The 19,075-nt window shown below is 43.5% G+C and overlaps 1 protein-coding gene across 1 annotated transcript in view; it reads right to left on the reverse strand.

Annotated features, from left to right (window-relative positions):
• The window catches only part of LOC137881805 (cytosolic carboxypeptidase 4), a 117,300-nt gene extending 111,070 nt beyond the window's left edge, over positions 1-6,230 (reverse strand). Inside the window, exon 1 of the mRNA XM_068723932.1 lies at positions 6,149-6,230. Coding sequence (XP_068580033.1) covers positions 6,149-6,230 — 82 coding nt within the window. The remainder of the gene's footprint in view (positions 1-6,148) is intronic.
• Between the last annotated feature and the right edge of the window lie 12,845 nt (positions 6,231-19,075).

The raw sequence follows: 19,075 nt of genomic DNA on the forward strand, positions 1-19,075 counted from the left end.
CAGCGATCGTGTGCTTGATTTACAAAAGGTTGACATGGTCTCACACAGACGCGTTCTAAGAATAGCATTAGTCACTGGTTGAGTTTGGTCAAAGCGTACTTTTCCTCAGGAAAAAGGTTTTTGGTTTTTAAATCATTGCAATCGCAGCAACGTGAAGATGCACCGAGCGTCTGTTCAGCGCTGTGCGTTTGGTCTTCCTCTGTGGTCACAGAGCGATGGAACATGTTTGGGTACGAGGTTTCGCTCGGCACCGTCACTTTTAACCATAGACTGTATGTTAGAAGAGGACGTAGTCATCGCGACGTCACCCGTTGGTTTGTGGACTCCCGTTTTGAAGCTTCGAGTTTGGCGACTTCGCCGTCGCCATCTTGACTTTTTGCAACCAGTGAACAGAAGTGACCATATTTGGAATGCGGAGGAGAGACATAGAGACGCCGGATAAGTCTCTGGTAGAGACCTGTCAATCAGCGTGTAGCCCCGCCCCTAAATCATCCCCTCTTTATGGTGTGTTTGACTCTAAATGGAGCATAATGTACTAAATGAACATCATGCTGTATTGAAGAAGACTGTAAACTAGAGATTGAGACCATAAACTCATGTTTACAATGTTTACTGAGGGAATAAATCAAGAGAGAAGTAGAGTCATTTTAGACTAGACTTCTATACAACCAGAGGAGTCGCCCCCTGGTGGACAGTAGAGAGAAGTAGAGTCATTTTAGACTAGACTTCTATACAACCAGAGGAGTCGCCCCCTGCTGGCCAGTAGATGACGCACGTTTTAAGACACTTCCGCGTTGGCTTCACTCAGCAGAAGCGGAGGTTGTCTCCTGGTTCTAAACCAGCCGTCTGATCACAGTGGAGGAGGGGCTGGAACAATACCACAAGTAGTCTACTACTTGAACCTATAGCTCCGTCCAGCTTCAGCTTCATCTTGAACCAAACGATGGCACCAAAAGATGTTTCCCTCGCCCACAAAATCTCACGAACCCACACACACCAGCGGGTCCGTCCTCTCGCAGCGCTACAGCCTTCCCGTCGTCCAGAGCAAGTACCTTACGCCGACATCTTTACTTCCACAGATATTCCATATCAGAGCAACCAAAGCGCTCCCAGCTGGGACTTCTCAGAAGAGCACCTGCCGATTTCAGCTGGGAAACAAACACTTTGGTAGACACACAACTTTGTACGAAAATGTGACGTTTAAATAAATACATTTACATCATTAGATTATATCAAACAAGTAACCCTCCATTGTACTCCATATAAGGTTGGTGACCTGTGCTCTAACTGCTGGTCAAAGATATTCTCTAGTGTCAGATGTGAATTTAACACAATCCACCACCAGAGGGCGACATTAAGTCACTGAATTGGAGACAAGATAAACACTGTAGTCTGTTCTATTATATATTTATACAGATGTTATCTCACATTTCTGATAAATTATAAAACCATATTATTGAATGTTCATCTGTGGACCTGTGGTGTGCAGAGACACTCCAAACAGAGAAACTATTTCTGTCTTTCCCCTCATCAGCACCTCTATCTCTATTTTCATTTCTTCCTATGCCAGATGAGAGGGAATGCTGTTCACACACACACACACACACACACACACACACACACACACACACAGAGAGAGAGTAATGAAGACAGACTGGGTCAAGCTGAAGGACACACTGATTATACCCATCCGTAATCCTAACTTTCTGCCAGTCAGATCATTGCCAACTTTCCAGCCCACATGAACTTTACAGTGTGCTCTCTCCTCATAAGGTCACACACACACACACACACACACACACACACACACACACACACAAGGATAATCCCAACACGGCAGCATCAAAAACACACACACTTTCAGACACATGGAACCACTCAAATAGAACCTTGTCACTCCCTCCGGGGACAGAACGCTAATCCGCGGGTGAAATCAAACACACACTTCTGTCCCCGGATTCCCCCGGCTCAACACGCGCACGCACACCGCGCACGCACACCGCGCACGCACACCGCGCACGCACATGCGTTTCAATTTCCTTGATAATGAGGGAAGACCCTGCTTGTTGCTTCAGCTGTTCCGTTGAGCTATTCCACCGATGCCTTCGGGCAGAGATGTGCATCTCAATATGACTTCTGCTGCTATTTTAGACCCAGACAAAGTTCCTTCTTTCAGGGACTCTTTGGCATTATGGTTATATTGTCTTAATATACGGTAACTTTGACATGCACCACTCTGCATTTCACTGCACATATTGTACAGTATTTTACTGCAACCCCCTTATGTATCACTCATAATCAGTAGATACATATCAAATGTTGACAATGACAATAGATGCTTTCTACCTGCTAGATACTGGACACTCTTAACTGGAAGCTGCTGATTATACAGATAATGACATAAAAGACTGTGATAATATAAAATATGTCTTTATATGAGAAGTTATAATTGCAGATAATTAATCACCGCTAAAAGTGTTTTAATATCTGCTAACAACTAAACTATAGAGTTGTACAAAGCATTTAATAAGTGTTTGCAGACTGCTATGAAATCAAGTAAACTGTTTCCTGTCCAGGCTTCAGGTACGGAGTCCCAGGAGGGACATGTAGGGAAAAATGAAGCAAAGGTTCAGAAATAGACAGAATTTTTTTTTTTTTGCGAGATTTTGAAATACTACTACTAAAAAACAAAGTCAGTGTACTTCCGGGTCAGTTCAACAACAATGACACAACAATGAAGCACACATCCGTGGGAGGAGTTCATACAATCTTATTTTTAGATTGGCCTTAGATATGAAGACACAGATTCAGTAGGCATGGTTTTATCATAAGTGAGGCACACCTGAAGAGAACACTTAGCAGAAAACAGCAATATCAGGGCAATGAATTACATGGATTCACTGTTTATTACCACAAATGAGACACGGTTTTGAAAGCTATTAGGAGACTACTTCACCAGGAGGAGAGCGGGTGGCAGCTTAACATACAACATAACAATCTCTACATCTTTTATTTTGTAGTAACATTTTAATATAGTGTTGGGACACTACAGCTACTCTCACCATACCATTACCCAGTTCATGCCCTTCTTACTTAAGACCCCGTTTTTGGAAGTGTTGGTTTCCTGTGAGGGAGATCCGAGGGGTCACCGTAGAACAATCCCCCAGTGTTGTCCACCTCTGCACGGAGTCTCTCGGTGTAACAGCTCACTGTCGTTGAATTTCCTTCACTGCTGCGCAACAGGAATAGTAGTCGATTTACAGTCAAGGAATTATTTTATTTCATTAATCAAAATCTGATATTTGTGTTTAATCTGTCGAGACATGCTGTTAACTACAGCAGTAACGGTCTGTGTTGCCGTACGGTATTCTTGACAATGGATCTTCATTAGTTGGGTGCTTCCCCTCTTCCTGGGGTCCATATTAAAATCTACAGCATAATCAACATCACAGGATCCGTTGGGCAGAAAATGAAATACTTTGTTCAGTTTCAACCTTCTGCTACTGTTTTGCCGTGGAGGGGAAGGGTTTGACAGGAGGGCACAAGTAGAGCCTAATTTTTGGGAACTCCCAAACAGCAAGTCTGTCTTTTTGAGGTGACTTTCCCCGTACAGATGTTTGACGTCTTTTTATTGACATGTTCAGACGTTGTGCACAAAACAGCAGACGGGATTGCGCAAATGAGTCGCAGACGATCCATCAACGCGGCCCAAGGACACAATTCGCTCACGAACGCTGCTAAAAGCGCTCCGGATCTCAGCGAGTCCTCAATGCGTCTCGGGTGCATTCACGTCTGTGCTAAGAGCCGCACGTCTGTGATTGGATCACCCGAGACGTATGTTAATGTCAAGGTGTAGCATTGCTAAGTTGATTGAAGTGAATTTGGACATTATGCCGAGTTATTCAAACATCACCGTTTAATATTGGACAACGGGAGGTTCATATCAGAATTGACCTTAACCATAGACTGTAAATAAAAAGTGGACTAAGTCATCGTGAGGTCACCCACTAGTGCGTGGACCTCTGTTTTGAAGGCTTGAGCTCAGCCCTCCATCTTGTTTATTTGCAACCAATGAACGGAAGTGACCATATTTGGAATGCGGAAGACTGACGTAGAGACGCTGTATACGACTCTGGTAGAGGCAGCAACCTGTCAATCACAGTAGCCCCGCCCTAAAGCATCCCCTCTTTATGGTCTGTGTGACTCTAAATGGAGCATAATGTACTAAATGAACATCATGCTGTATTGAAGAAGACTGTAAACTAGAGATTGAGACCATAAACTCATGTTTACAATGTTTACTGAGGGAATAACACGAGCAGAAGGTCCACCAGTGACAGGTGACCGTGTTCGTGCAGAAGTTTATAGATCAGCCGAGTTACGATGTCCACCTGTGTCACACCAACACACACACACACACACACACACACACACACACACACACACACACAAACTCCCGCTTTCCCTCCCTGTCTCCGTGACGTCGCCGTGGTAACATGGTGTGTGAAGAAACCCGCCTGCATGATCAGCGGTGTCATGGTAGTAACTGCCGAGGATGGGGTCAAACCACTTGACATTCCACTGCAGCCAAGGAATGCCTGAAGAGCAAGAGTCACGGTAACACACGTTTCCCCCTTTTACTATTCCTGTGATCATAAACCACTCATTCAGTTGCTTTGAACATAAACTCCATCCCAAACATAGACCGCCGGCCTCTAACACACTGGACATAGCAGAACCAAACCTTGGTTTTACAACTAGTTCTTCAACCAGAAGAGACACCATACTCAACCCTGGGGATCCCAAACATGGAGGAAAATGTGTCCATGACCGGAATGACGCTCTCTACAACTGGGCAGCGTGTGTAATCATCCACGATGACGAGCAAGTCCTCTCCAGTTGAAAGCAGTCCATAGAAGTCTGCACTAACACTAAGCCAAAGAGATAATCCTGAGTAGTAGTTTGGCTTTGACAATGCCCCGGTGTCCTTCTTGGGCTAGCTGGAACACTCTATCGTGTAGGGCCGGGGGAAGTACTATCCTGGTGCCCCGCAGAACAATGTCTGATGCATGTGATGTTGTTAGATCACTGCTAACTTGTCTGAACTGCTTTGATACGTCAGAATGTTGTGACCTGTCAGTTTTGAGCCATGTGTTGATGTGAGCACTAATCTCTTGAAGGATTGGGTCTGCGAGTGGCTCTGCCGTGATCTTTGTGAGCGTCATGGCTTTAGGAGTTGCATGACTTGTGATGAAGTTCACACACTCCTCTGCTACTTCTGCTGTACTGTCAGCTGTCTGAGACAAGATGTAGTCAAACATGTAGACATGCAGTCGGCTGGCTTTCTGTATTCCACCTTGCAGTTGTAGGGCTGTAGCCTCAGTCCCCATCTCTCAATCCTGGCATGTGATTTCCAGTGCTTTGTGATCTGTCGCTAGAGTTAAGGATGACCATAGATGTACGGGTGGAAATGCTCGCAGCTCCACACAATGGCCAGCGTTTCCTTTTCTGTCTGGGAGCATCTCCTCTCCACATCGCTGAGAGACCGATCGTGTTCTACTGTGGAGGATTGCAGCGCTAGCGTCCACTATCAGTTCTGCGTCTCTACCTGGGTAGAAGTATGGCATCGTTGTGTCACTGCTTCCATTCCGTCGTATAGTTATGCTCCAGACAAACGGCGACTTGATGAACACCAACAGGCTCCGACACACACAGTCAACCCCGCCTCGCTGGCTGTACATCTGTACCCCCTCCAGGTGGCGTAGTTTCACTGTGAACATCATGAGCTAGACCTTGGCTCTCCGCAGATAACCTTTCTCGTGAATCTTCGCATCTCGTCACTCACGGCAGCAACGCGTCATCGTTTCGATGATGATGATGATTGCAATGATGAAGATGGCTTAATGGCCATGCCAAAAGGTTGCGTAACTCCAAACTCCAAAGATTAGTATTATTTATTTATCTTCCATACAAAACACATTAAATGCTCAAACTCTCTACTTTACGATCCTTCAAACGCTCATGCCGGAGCGCCTCTGCCCGTGTCGGCCCGACCCTGATGTGTGGAAGCGCACAGTGACAATCTCACAGAAGCTGCCAAATCCACTTAACACACGGAGATGCATGCACTCTCTAAGTCTCCGCCTACCTGTGAAGCAGGTCGGGCAGCTGCCCTCCAGCTCTCTCAGAGTTCCGTTCCAGGTGAAATTGCTTCGGCCGTAACCAAACATTGTGACCGTTTCCCACTCGTTCCTCTGCAGGTATCTGTTTGTCTGTGTGAGGGAACCCCAGCGCCGACTGGAGGGAGAGCGAGAGCGCAAGCGGCACTTATAAGCACCTGGCTTTAAAACATTTCCATGTGCCTTTTGCCCGCCCATTGGTCGGGAACCCAAATGTCAAACAGCCCTGCGGGGTTAGTTTGTGTGTGTGCAATAGTGTAGGTGGGGTGAACTTACAGCTCAATGTGTGGGTGGTATAAAGTGAACTGAGCGCTGGGTGTGCATGTAAATCACCACTGTCAACAGTGTGGGGCAGAGGCTCCGCTGTTTCCTACTGGCAACCCGCTGTGAAAGACATTGAGCTCAAGCCAGTGTGTGGGAGAGCTAGTGTGTGTGTGTGTGTGTGTGTGTGTGTGTGTGTGTGTGTGTGTGTGTGTGTGTGTGTGTGTGTGTATGTGTGTGTGTGTGTGTGTGTGCTCATTTGTCTTTAAAGGGATTCCAGGGGTCTAATGTTGCATCGGGCACACCTGCGACGTGACATAAATAGTCTGAAATCCAAAATGACTATAAATTACGTGCAATAAATGCAAACAAGTCCCACGAAACATGGCATTTCCTTTTATCTTGAGCTGGCTTTTTATGGGTAATATTTACTCAAAGTCATAACTTGACCCGCTAGATTGTTTGCGACACAGAGAAGCCGTCATTGGAAATCTTTTTTTTGGAAAATGGCAGGCCCTTTAAAAAGAATACAAACTCATCTCTCACAAGGCAGCATCTACGCTAAACTGTTTGGGAGCCTCCACTGTTGTTTAGAAGGAGCAGTCGCCTCTCTGTGTCACCTCTCACACACACCCAAAGCCACGCTTATAGCTGCCAGTAGCTCCTCACCGATTGGTCCGTGCGCTGGCCTGGAGACAGTCAGGGGTGGGCAACGTCCACTGGGTTTCTATGCATAAATGCTCTTTATGCAGAACGAAGAGAGAGCACACTAGTATTACAAAAAGATCATCAAACTCTCAACTGTTCCTCTACAGGTGCAGGGAGGTTGTACGACTAGTGCCTTGCAATAAAGTGCCGAAAGACAGTCCCAGGAAGACGGGTCCGTGTCCACTGTACAACACATTTCACTGTCGCTGATTGGCCAAACTGACAGCAGCATTAACCAAAACCTCCCAGTGGGAACTGTTGGTGTCTGCTGCCGCCTCGTACTAACTAGACAGCAATATATTGTAATGTATACACTCTTGCTCTCACACACACACACACACACACACACACACACACACACACACACACATGTGGGCCAGTCGGTCCCGGCTGCCTCACCACATGCTAACTAGGCAGGGAACTCGAGTCATTGTCAGGGAATACATCCAGACAATGCTGTGACTCTGACACCTCCTCAGCTCAGCCACGGAGCAGCACCAATCCATTTCCTCCCAATGAGGCCGCTGGAGTTGACTCGTGAGGAGATATATAGGAGATATATTAGAAGGACATGCTGAGTAATGGAGTAAAAATACTGAACATATCAGCCCACTGAATGACACGACATTTTGAAAGTCATTGCGTGCATAAGAACGCCTCATTTGCACGTCATTTGCATTCATGTCACTACGTTCATTCTGAACAAGTGACGTGTATAGAATGTGAAAAGAGAAGGTGGGTGGGTCAAACAAAGAAAGGACTCGTGACCAGGAGACGGTGTTTGAGACCGGTGTCCCAAAGTGTTTGTTTTGTTAGTGACGTGTTGTCCTGTTACCTTGTTCATGTACTTATTTTAAGCCCAACCATGATGTTTTATCTAAACTGTAATTAGCGGTTTTGTTGCCTAAACCCAACCTAACTGCAGACATCACCGTAGTTTTGTTGCCCAAACACACCTGCTACTGTTTCACTGCTAACGACTTGGTTTTAAATGACACGCTTCAGCCTAAAATGCTTAATAAACGTCTGGCGAAAATGCCAGAAATTAGATGCTATTTAAACTCCTTCCCATGAGATTGAGTTGAACAAATAAATCAATGTGTTGAATGTATGTGTTCCGCCATAACACTACAATGATAATAACCTCTGCAAATGTTGTTAGCTTTTCAAGCGGTACCAAGTGACTACAGTGTGTGCAATCAGTGCATGTGTGTGTCTGTGACATATTCCACATGTAACCAAAACCTCCTCAATCTTTGTCCTCCAGTCGGTGTCCCCGATAGATCTAAAGCTGGTGTCCTGACAGCGCATCTGGGCTTTGATCAATGTCCTCTCGCACAACTTGGGGCTCTGCTGAGTCTATTTACAGAAGATTGTGTAAACCTACCTGACTACGCTGCCACAGCATAATCAATGAAAAATAACACGATGGACAAGTTGAGCAGAACTTAGCAGAAGGCATGTCAAGACATGTACCGTATATGAAATATAAGTTTTCATATAATCTTCCCAAAAGAAGTTGGGAACATGAGGCTCGCTGTATAGTTGGCCTTGTTGTTTCCTTTGATTTTGAACAAGTCTGAAGAATGAACTTGTAGAAGCACTAGTTCAGCAGCCTTTGGACTGGGCAGGATTTGATTCTTTGTTCACACAGTTCATCGTGAACCCACATGTGGTCGGTCGATGCATGGCACCACTAGGTAAAAGAGTTGACACAGAGATTAAAGTAGATGAGCTTTGTTTTACCTTTTATTTCTGGAATGTGCCAGCTAGATAGCTGTGAACTTAAGGTTAGTGTAACATAGAGTTTGTGTTTTATTTCTTGTATTGATTTGGCATCATCTGGGGCCCTTGTTATGTTTGTTTTGAAGTCTGTAGATATTATCACTGACAATAAATGGCGACTTACCCCTGAGTACATCTACATTTCTGTTGCTTCTGTTTCCCCTCGACCCCACTGGGATGTAACAGTTAGTCGTACGCAGTTTGACGACATTTTCACAAGGCAGAAGAGTATCCATTACACAAGCTTTCAAAATAAAATACACATGCTTTTGGACAATCAAATCCACCCCAAACTCACAAACCCTCACCTCCAAGAAGACCGCACAGCCTCAGGATTCTGTGGTTTAGATCGGCACCCTTAAAGTCCTACAATGGAGCTTCACTGATTCATTTCAAAATGTCAGTTGAAGAGCAGAGATCAGAGCAACTAAGCTGAACTCTTACACACATGTAAGCACTGACAGATGAAAGCAGTTGAAGTGTCAGTTGAGTAATAACAGGTGAAAGTAGTTGAAGTGGCAATTGCACTTGTAAGCACTAAAGGACGTGGAGAGAATATGTCAAACATCAAAATGTTGTCAGTTTATTAAAGGCCTTTTCACACCAGAGACGACAACAAAAATGCGTCATATTTGTTGGTGATTTTTCCAGTTCAAACCTCTCACACCAAAGCCGACACCAATATTTGCGTTTTGACACAATCTCCGCTGTCATTGGTTTTACTAAAATAAACCAACAGTCAGTTCTACATGCTGCAAACAGGCTCGTTAGTGTGTACAACTGTGTGGATAAGTTACTACATGGTAACTTCCTACGGGTGGCGCCAAACAAGCATGTCATTGTAACAAGTCTAATTGTTGAGCTGGACTGAACATAGTCTACAGATAAATGTATTTGTCATATGCAATGCATGGCTCAATGGTTACTTCATAATGGTCAGCTTATACAAATACATGATAAAGGCCTAACTAATGTAACGTCAGATTATACGGTGTATAATGTCTGACATATAATATCAGCTTATTCACTTGGAAATGATCTTGTCTCTATGTGTTACCTTGACAACAAAGTATGTTCAGTCCTCTTTTGTCGGCAACTCACCTTCACAAGCCAGAATAACTGTTATACTTCCCCAAATGTTGTCTTTATGTTCCCACTGTGCTCTATGCAATGAGACCAAATGGATCAGTCAATTTCTATCCATATGGTTGTGTGATGGTATGAACAGATCATTGAAGACCCAAAAGATCTATGAGCATTATTATTTTATTGGTTGGTTTTCTTTTATCGGCAACCAAAATTTGCAGAAATCGAAACATCTGAGGGGGGAAAAAGCCGTACTGCCAAATACAAAGATGTGCTATAGTCGGCGTAGATCGTTGAGAGAGGTGGGTTTGAATTATTTCTGAAAAGACCAAAAGAGCTGGATTCAGTGTTGCTCATGTTCTTCCCGATCGCATCACTTCACTTAGAGACAATAAAATACTTTGCAGATCAGATTTATTACATTTGTATCGAAAATAATGTATTTATAGCAACCACATCCAGAGTCAGTTTAGCAGTACAGATATACTTTGTTACTTGACTAATATGCAACCCTTGTCTTTGCCTGGGTAGGTCCATTAGAGCAGTTGAGGATAACATTCATAGCCTCATTATATTCATAGCCTGACATGGAAGTCATTGTTGGAGATATGTCCACTCTCCATACACTCACTGCCTGAGCTGAAAGCCCAGATTTAGCAACGCTGTCATAACGGTGTTCTAGCTTTGATCTCCGTTTCTGTCGCTGCCGCATGACTTGCTGAGTATGACGCTTGGCAGAGGTAGAGCAGGACTTTCACTTCATGTATATTTGTAGCTAGAATAAAACAGGTGTCAACGGTAGCATGAGACTCGTGCGAGGGTGTCCAGACGGTCCGAACACAAAGCTACCGCTCATCGACAGGACAGACCTTTGTTTGAATTGAATTATTCCGTAAACGATTTGAACCGTTCTAGTTAAAGGGCGGGATAACCAACCCTCGGTTTTCCTTGACCTTTGGGACCTAATATATGCCTTTGCTTGGGCTAAGGCAAGGTTGAGGTCCTAGATGCCTAAGACACGAAGGCTCTTCAATAATCAATAATTACAAAGTCTGAGTTTTTATTGTCTAAATCACAGTTTCCCAAAACAAAATTCTGGGGACTCATATTTTAGAAAAATGACGACCCAATTCACAAACGGCCTTATCTATAAATTGTGGAAAGAGCTCATTTTGAATATTATGAATATATTCCTAAACTTTTTCGGCATCACCTTACATCATCCATCTTAAATAGATAAAGCAGCCATTTGAAGGGATGTATACGTTTGATAATTCACGTGTTCAAAATAAATGCGTTTAGGCAGAGTCACCAGTTAAACAAACAGAATGTACGCTGGCCTTTCATATTGGATTCATTGTTATAAGTATAACAATGCGACCATTCTGGTGTCTCAAAGCTGTACTGCAGATACACATGTTAAATTAAACACTATGTGAGAAATGTTAATTTGGCGACCCGAATACAATGTCCTGCGACCCATCCGAGAGTCCGAACCCAGTCTTTGGGAATGACTGGTCTGAATGACCCAAAGGGGGCTTGGAGAGCCATTAAGTAATATCTCTCAACCCTTACCTCACTACTGTTCATGACAGATTTGATATGTATAATAGTTTTGGGGAGCATTTTAAATCCTTTGGCTTTCTGATTCATCCTGCCCTGCTCCTGTGAAACCCTGTCCTGATATTCCTGTGAATGGTGGTCCTCCCTTACTAGTTACCTTTTACTGTACAGAAAGTACAGAAAGCACTGAAAGGCAAATGGGCCAGATCGTGGTGATCCTTATACTTTTTAAAATCAGAAGCTGATTTTATTCTAATTGGGTATCATCAGCACAGCAAGGTGACATGTGTTTTCCAGTGCCGTGACCTAGAGTCAGCATTTAAATGGAGAGGATAACTGAATGCTGAGGTGAACCCTGAAGGGCCCCACATGACAAGGGGGCAGAAGTTACGAGTTCATTTCTAATGAAAATGACTTCATTTTGATATGATAAAGTAGAGCAAAAGCAGGCTACAGCTGAGCCAAAGGTCTATCTTCATGAGAAGAATAGTTTGGTCCACTGTATCACAAGCTGAACCGAGTTCTCAAAGGCATCAGCTGGTGGCCCACTCGCTATCGTTCTGATACTGATACGTACCTGTGCAATGCTTCCTGGTAACTATAAGCAGTGACAGACCTGAACAACTGCTCTTTGACGCCATTCAGATGGTTTTATCTCCCGTTCAAGCAGGGAAATTACTGCAAGGTCTAGCCCAGGGGTCTTCAACGTCTTTCAGGCCAAGGACCCCCAAACTGATGGAGCAGGGACCCCCTACTGTATACAGTTTATTGTATAACATTGTTATTAACGTGGGCCTAGTGCCATGTATGAACACACCTTGTTATTGTGCATTCAATACTAAGCTATTCAAATAATACACAGGTTCACATATTCATGTTTTTATGTTAAAGGTACAGTGAGTAGGTGGCCGAGACACTGACATTTATAAACACACACTGTATGATAATCATGCATACAAGTTATTCAAATTTTTATTTTAAACATAAATGTGGAAACTAAAATGAGTGATGGTCTATTAGTGCCACTGCCATGCAAAAACAAACCTGTTATCTTGCATACAATACTGAACTATTAGAATAATGGACAGATTCATGTTTGGAAAAATTTGTCTAATGAACCAAAAATTTTGCGGACCTCATGCAGTACCTCTGCGGACCCTCTAGGGGTCGCGGACCCCCTGTTGAAGACCTCTGTCTAGCCCTTGGGTTCATTTGTGATCTGTCCCCATACCTCACTGCTGAAACTACTGGAAACTCAAGGTCTTGTCCTTTTTCGGTTTGAAAGAAAAAGGTTCTTTAGCGGCGCCATATTTACGGCACCCATTCCCTCCACCTTTACTCCCGTGCTGGTAACTGTATAGCTTCTTGTTTTAACTGTAAGTGTGAACGCGGGTGTGCTCTGTGTGTTAGGTTGGCAAACCTTTTCATTTTCCAGTTTTCGTAGTACCCTGATTGAACAGAAGATATTTGTTAAAATACTTATTCACAACCGTTGCCGTGATTGTAGCCAGTGGTGTTTGGGTTTTCAGTAGTCCGAGCACGCCATTGAGTGGAGGTAGAGCGAGTCATACTGAGACATACTTGCCATCTCCGAGGCTTAACAGAACATCATCTTGGTATGTGAGCCATGCTCCGGTCCGGTCTCACGTTGCCAGCAGCTCAGAGTTGGACTCAACAGGTAAATATCGGCCCGAAATTGAGATAAATGGCCCGTAAATGTGGAGGTAGCTCCAGAGAGCATTAGTGCAGGGTTAAAAGAAGGTATCCCAAAACAACAAAATGCGACAACATGGAAAGTATTTGTTTTGGTGGTTTCCAATACTTGTTGATGCTTCTCAGTAGGCTTAAGTTACCCAGCAGCAAAAAATAATTCCTTCCAGTGAAGCCAGTTGAGGTTAACTTGGATGCTGGGCAGCACCGTTTCTCACCGAAGTATCAATAAGTCAATAAGGTTGGAGACTTTTTCTAGCGTTACCATTTAGTTTCAGTACATAGGATGCCTTGTGAGAGTAGCATGTCTCAATGAGCCATAAGATGTGAAAATGAAGGTATTTTCCTGCATTCTTTCTTTCTTCATTCATGACATATCAAAAAACATGTTTAGTGAGCTGGGCGTTAGAAAGGCTCATAGATGAAGCCAGAACTAATTTATAGTTCTTCCTCACTCATTAAACTTGAGTGTCTTCCTTGCCTTGTTTCATTTGCGCAGAGTCCAGTGCCAAGAGGACCCAGTTGATACTGCTTGAAATAGCCTTTGGTGTAACTCAGCCCTCAGTGGAAATCCTCCTGCTTCATCACTTGAGTTGGATCATTTTCAAGTGGATCAGATTAAACGATGTGTGCGCCAACTTTGACGACAGTCTGGAACAGCAACCCGGGGTGAAACAAGGGTGTGTATCTGTAGTCGGAACAGGCATGGTGGAGTTACAGTGTAATCATGACCGTTGGTGGGTATGTACATAACTAAGATTGAATTTGTTAAATACGTTGGTAGGATGAGAATCATACCCTCACAGTAGGAGCATTTTTGTTCTTACACTGTTGGACGTTTTTGATTGATTGACTAGAGTCAATGACTGAAGTGCAACCTGTGGAAATGTTAAATCCAGCAAAGAATTGCTTCGGTTAAAGGTGGGCATTGTACGGGTTACAGTCTTTTGCAATTGCCAAGACGTAAAAAAGTTATTATTTAAAGCATTAACTCATGTAGAATCTATTGGCCAGGTATGCTGAACCACATCTTCTGCTTTACACTTGAAGACACATGTGTGCACAAAAATGGGGATCAATTTTGGAGTGAGAGTTAGAGGACTGTATTCACATTATGTTGTTCACAGCACAAAACAGAAAAGTTATTGTGTCTGAGACTGTTGCATGACAATGAGTATTGAGAGTACACATATTGCATTGGTGTTCATAGTCTACAATAGCAGTATGCTACAAATGAAAATGCCAAAGACTGTAGATAAGATTGTTTTATACTCAGTATGTCGGTGTGCAGTCGGCATGTAGAAAGAGCTTTTTAATGGATAGTTGTGTTGGTAAGGTTGTAATGCAAAAATACAAGTTTCTGAAGAGTGTATAGAGTTCTGAATTAAGTGTTTGCATTTGCAAGAGAAGTAAGATATGTTGTATTTTGTGTATATGTTTTTTGCTGTGTGTGCATATCTGCAGAGGATTGCCAGTGATGGACCACACAATAGAAATAGATTCTTGCAAGAGACATAATGTGTGATGTGGATGAGAACTGGACCAGAACTGTTGTATTTATATATCCGTAGCTGCCCTTTGCAAGTATGTATAGTGAACATGTATAGTTTTGTAGTGCATTAATGGACTACATTTTCATTTTGTGCACTCAGATTTACTCTCTGCAAAAATGCCAAACAAATAAATCCTGTTGAATTGTGTGCTTTGATACTCAAAGTGTGTGGATATGATGTGGTGGTTTTGGTTGTGGTTGTTGCCTCTCTGGTCTCCTATTGCTGCTCCTTTTAACTGCCCAGTCAGTTTTTCAGAACTGGTTCAAAATTCAGAACTCCTTAACCCTGGGGCTGGAAGTGAGTCTCGCTCCCCTGCTGGCTGGAGAGCGGCTCCTCTGACGTGTGCAGCCATCCATCAACCCTGAGTTTGTAACATGAGCTTGAATTGATAGTCTCTGCACTTGTCATGCCATACATGGCTGAAATAGCACTTTCCAAAAGGCCTGAAACCCAAGCTGCTCTCCAGGCACACTGCCCATCTCCAATACACACACACACACACACACACACACACACACACACACACACACACACTAACTGCTCTGGTAAACAGCATGGCTATCTGTGCCAGAGCATGCACAGGAAGACAAAGGACCAGATTTTTGATTTGCCATATACGAGTAATCACAAATGTTCCCCTTTACCTGACCTGTTGCACGGGTTACATATGCATAGTCTACCTTTCTCCAAAGGGGGTGAAAACCTATTTGACTGAAGAATTCTGAATTCTACATCTGAATTCTTTTGGAGTTTGTAAAATCAGCCACTATATAATGGAATGCATTCTGTCTTCCAGACAGCAGCTGTGTCTTAATCATAGAAATGAAATAGGAGTGGGAGGGACATTAGCATTCAAATCAACGTAGCTGGCTGGTCAGACCGGCTGCCATGTTATGTTCTGTTCATAGACCGCATGTAAGAAGTGGAGGTAGTCATCGTGACGTCACTCATTGGTTTGTGGACCGTTTTAAAGCCTTGAGTTCGGCGATTTTGCCGTCGCCATCTTGGATTGCAGTTGTCGCCATGTTGTTTCTTTCTCAACCAAAGAACAGATGTTACCATATTTGGAATGTGGAGGAGTGACATAGAGACGCCATATACAGCCCTTTATGGTGTGTTTGACTCTAAATGGAGCATAATGTACTAAATGAACATCATGCTGTGTTGAAGAAGACTGTAAACTAGAGATTGAGACCATAAACTCATGTTTACAATGTTTACTGAGGGAATAAATCAAGAGAGAAGTAGAGTCATTTTAGACTAGACTTCTATACAACCAGAGGAGTCGCCCCCTGGTGGACACTAGAGAGAATGCACGTTTTAAGAAACTTCCGCATCAGCTTCACTCGGCAGAACCAGAGATTGCCGCCTGGTTCCGTTGTCATTCAGTTCACTTTAGCAAGCTAGCTTCTGCATAAACTCAACAGACTTACGGCAAATCACAGACTGACTTAGGTGAGGATTTGCAATAACGACTAAAATGAGCAGCGGAGTAGTAGCATTAGCATAGAGAGTCAGAGTAAATAAGTCAAATTGAATAACTTAATACTTCTTCCACCAAGCTGCGACACTTTACGTCCCCTCTGATGTGGTTGTCACCATACCAACAAACAACAATTGTCATTTTCTGTTGTACCAGTCAAATGACCACGGAACAGTTCAATGCCCGTTCTTCTCCTAGTCTACTTCCATGGTCATATCCTCTTGACGACCGCCCATTTTTGTCATGCACCGCTTTTCCGTGAGCGAGAGGTTTTTTGGTATCCAGCTTCACGTCCAACCCTTCACTCCTGCAGTGATATCCGTCATGTTTCAATAACATTAAAAACTACTGCATTGCACTGTTATTGTGCATACTGGCTCACTGAGATGGCTTACAGAGACGTTTGATGGGACGGAGCCATAGTTAACAATACATCTGTGCTTTTCCTGCTATGACAAGTCAACGAGTCACAATAGTCCTCCAAGCAAGCCACATCAATAGCTGCCAGTTAGGAAGCAGTACAGGACAATGAATTGAATCAGGTTGTATCATGGAGTTCTGTCATCACTGTCTGCAAGTTAAAAGGAGTATAAAACTATCTTCATAACTTGATCTAGTTCACCTGGGCCGTCCAGGCTATCAAAGTCCTGTCTCTCCTCCTTCAGCTGACATCCACCCTGCATCGTTTGCTTTTGCACCTTCAACGCTTTCGCAGCACACATGCCACACATCCGTGCATTGGTTTCATGCTTTCATGGCTAACATTGCTGATTTCCACACCATGTGGTGTGTAATGTAATACATTACATTTGGAGTGAGTACATATCTTGTGTGCGCCTCCTCGTTACGGTCCCTCGGCCAGTTTGTGACAGACGGCTGAACCAAATCTGCCTGCAGGAGTTCACAGCTCACATGCTCAACTTAAGTTTTAAAATAAAGCGAAATATCAAATTGATACCATAAATGAAAGGTGGGTAGTTGGCTTTTACATGCATTTACCCTCCGCTGCAGCTCTGCTCACCAGACTTGAGAGGTCACCCTGGAGAGAACTAGAAGGTCTATGTTCTTCTTTGCGTGCCCCTTGTGGCCCTGCAGGACGTCAGTGTGGAAGAGAAAAGAAAGGCTAAGAGTGTAAGCCAGTTTTGAACACAATGGGGAGACAGAACAAATATGACTCCACAGAAGTGCTCAGATAACGCAGATCCTGAGGGGGTAGTTTCCCATGAAGCCAACCAAATAGTTTTCTACCAATCTCTTTGGGTTCCCATGTGGCCCTGCATGGAAACGGTACCTTGAAACAGTGCTTCATCTGCCCTGTTTTTCCAGGTATGTTTCAGGTATTTGAGTGAACATATCCTGTAAGTTCTGTGATGATTGACCTTGTGATGATTGTGATGATGTTGACTTCGGGATGGTTCTGTGCTGAGCCACGTCTTTTTGAAGTACATTGGTCAATATCTTAAAAACTAAATGGAACAAGCTTTTGATCATTTTGATAAGCTTTGTCCAATGCTGCTACACAGAACATTTGGTAGCAATCAGACCTATGGTTTAGGAGGAGATGAACGATATGAAAGGCGTGGCCTTATCAAATCTGTGCTTTTTTTGGGGCGTTAAATACACCTGCCACGTTGTGGCCGATTGGATTCATATTTCTCGGGGAACGCTTGCGCATATAATTTTCAGATAATAGACCAAGATTCATGATTGTAGCTTGTTCCAGCCCACAGGAATGTTAGCTGCTGCAGCAGAGAACAGATAATAAAAACACACACTCAATGCGGTTCTGGTTCTAGAAACCTAACAAGTGAAGGTTCATCACTCGGGATGAGTCTGAGGGGCTGTGAGATGATTGATGGAGGTGGACTTTTCTCTGATCTTTGTATTCTGCGTGACGTTGGATTATTTTACCTCTTTAGGCATCAAAAACCGGTATAAATGCAGCCATGTGAGGCAGTCAAGTTGTTACATTCAGAGATGAATTTGTTTTCGCATATCTCAAAAATGTTTAAAATCGCAATTCGATCTTATTGTGACGTAAGTATCTTGCTAACTATTTTGGGGCCTCCGGGGATTCCAGCAGTAAGCGCTACTTCTGCCTTTGAATGAGCGTCTCGGTTTAGAAAAAGACGTCTCGACGAGAACGACAGTTTATGCAGCGTCAGGATTTAAAGGGTGATTCATGGAAACGTGCCACTGGCTACCTACTTTGTCTCTTTGAGGTCTTAAGAGAGGAACAGTAACTTCAGTTTGTGCAGTGTGGATGTGTGTAATCCTTTAGTATTGACGTGTGTGAGTGTAACTCAAAACAGACATAACCTTTCTCATAATCCACTGTGGCTCTGTCAAGCAGCGACATGTTTAGAGTACCTTTGGCCAGGTTTAAGAATAGACGACAACAATCCATCATCAAACGCACAGCACAATGTCGTCGACGGAGCGCTGGTGCTGACGGGCCTCATTTACGGTCATATCCAGTGACAGTCCAGTGATGGACGAGACGAGGCTCAACGATGGACGCTTGTCGTAGTTACATCTTGTACTTATTTAACGCTCGTCACTTGGGTTTAGTTCAAGTTTGCACTCAACAGCGCCCTATTTTTTTATTAGAGGGCACTATAACAAGTCATTATATGAATATCGGAATACGTATTTATTTATATTTTTTGTTTTATCACACAGACACCTTTTCAAAAGAAAGTTAATTTACTTATGGTAATATGACGGTGATTCTTGCTGTTTTTATT

The sequence above is a fragment of the Cebidichthys violaceus genome, unplaced genomic scaffold (genome assembly GCF_023349555.1).
Source record: "Cebidichthys violaceus isolate CVI_PGR_0920_01 unplaced genomic scaffold, fCebVio1.0.p SCAF_3, whole genome shotgun sequence".
In the NCBI taxonomy this organism is placed as follows: domain Eukaryota; kingdom Metazoa; phylum Chordata; class Actinopteri; order Perciformes; family Stichaeidae; genus Cebidichthys; species Cebidichthys violaceus.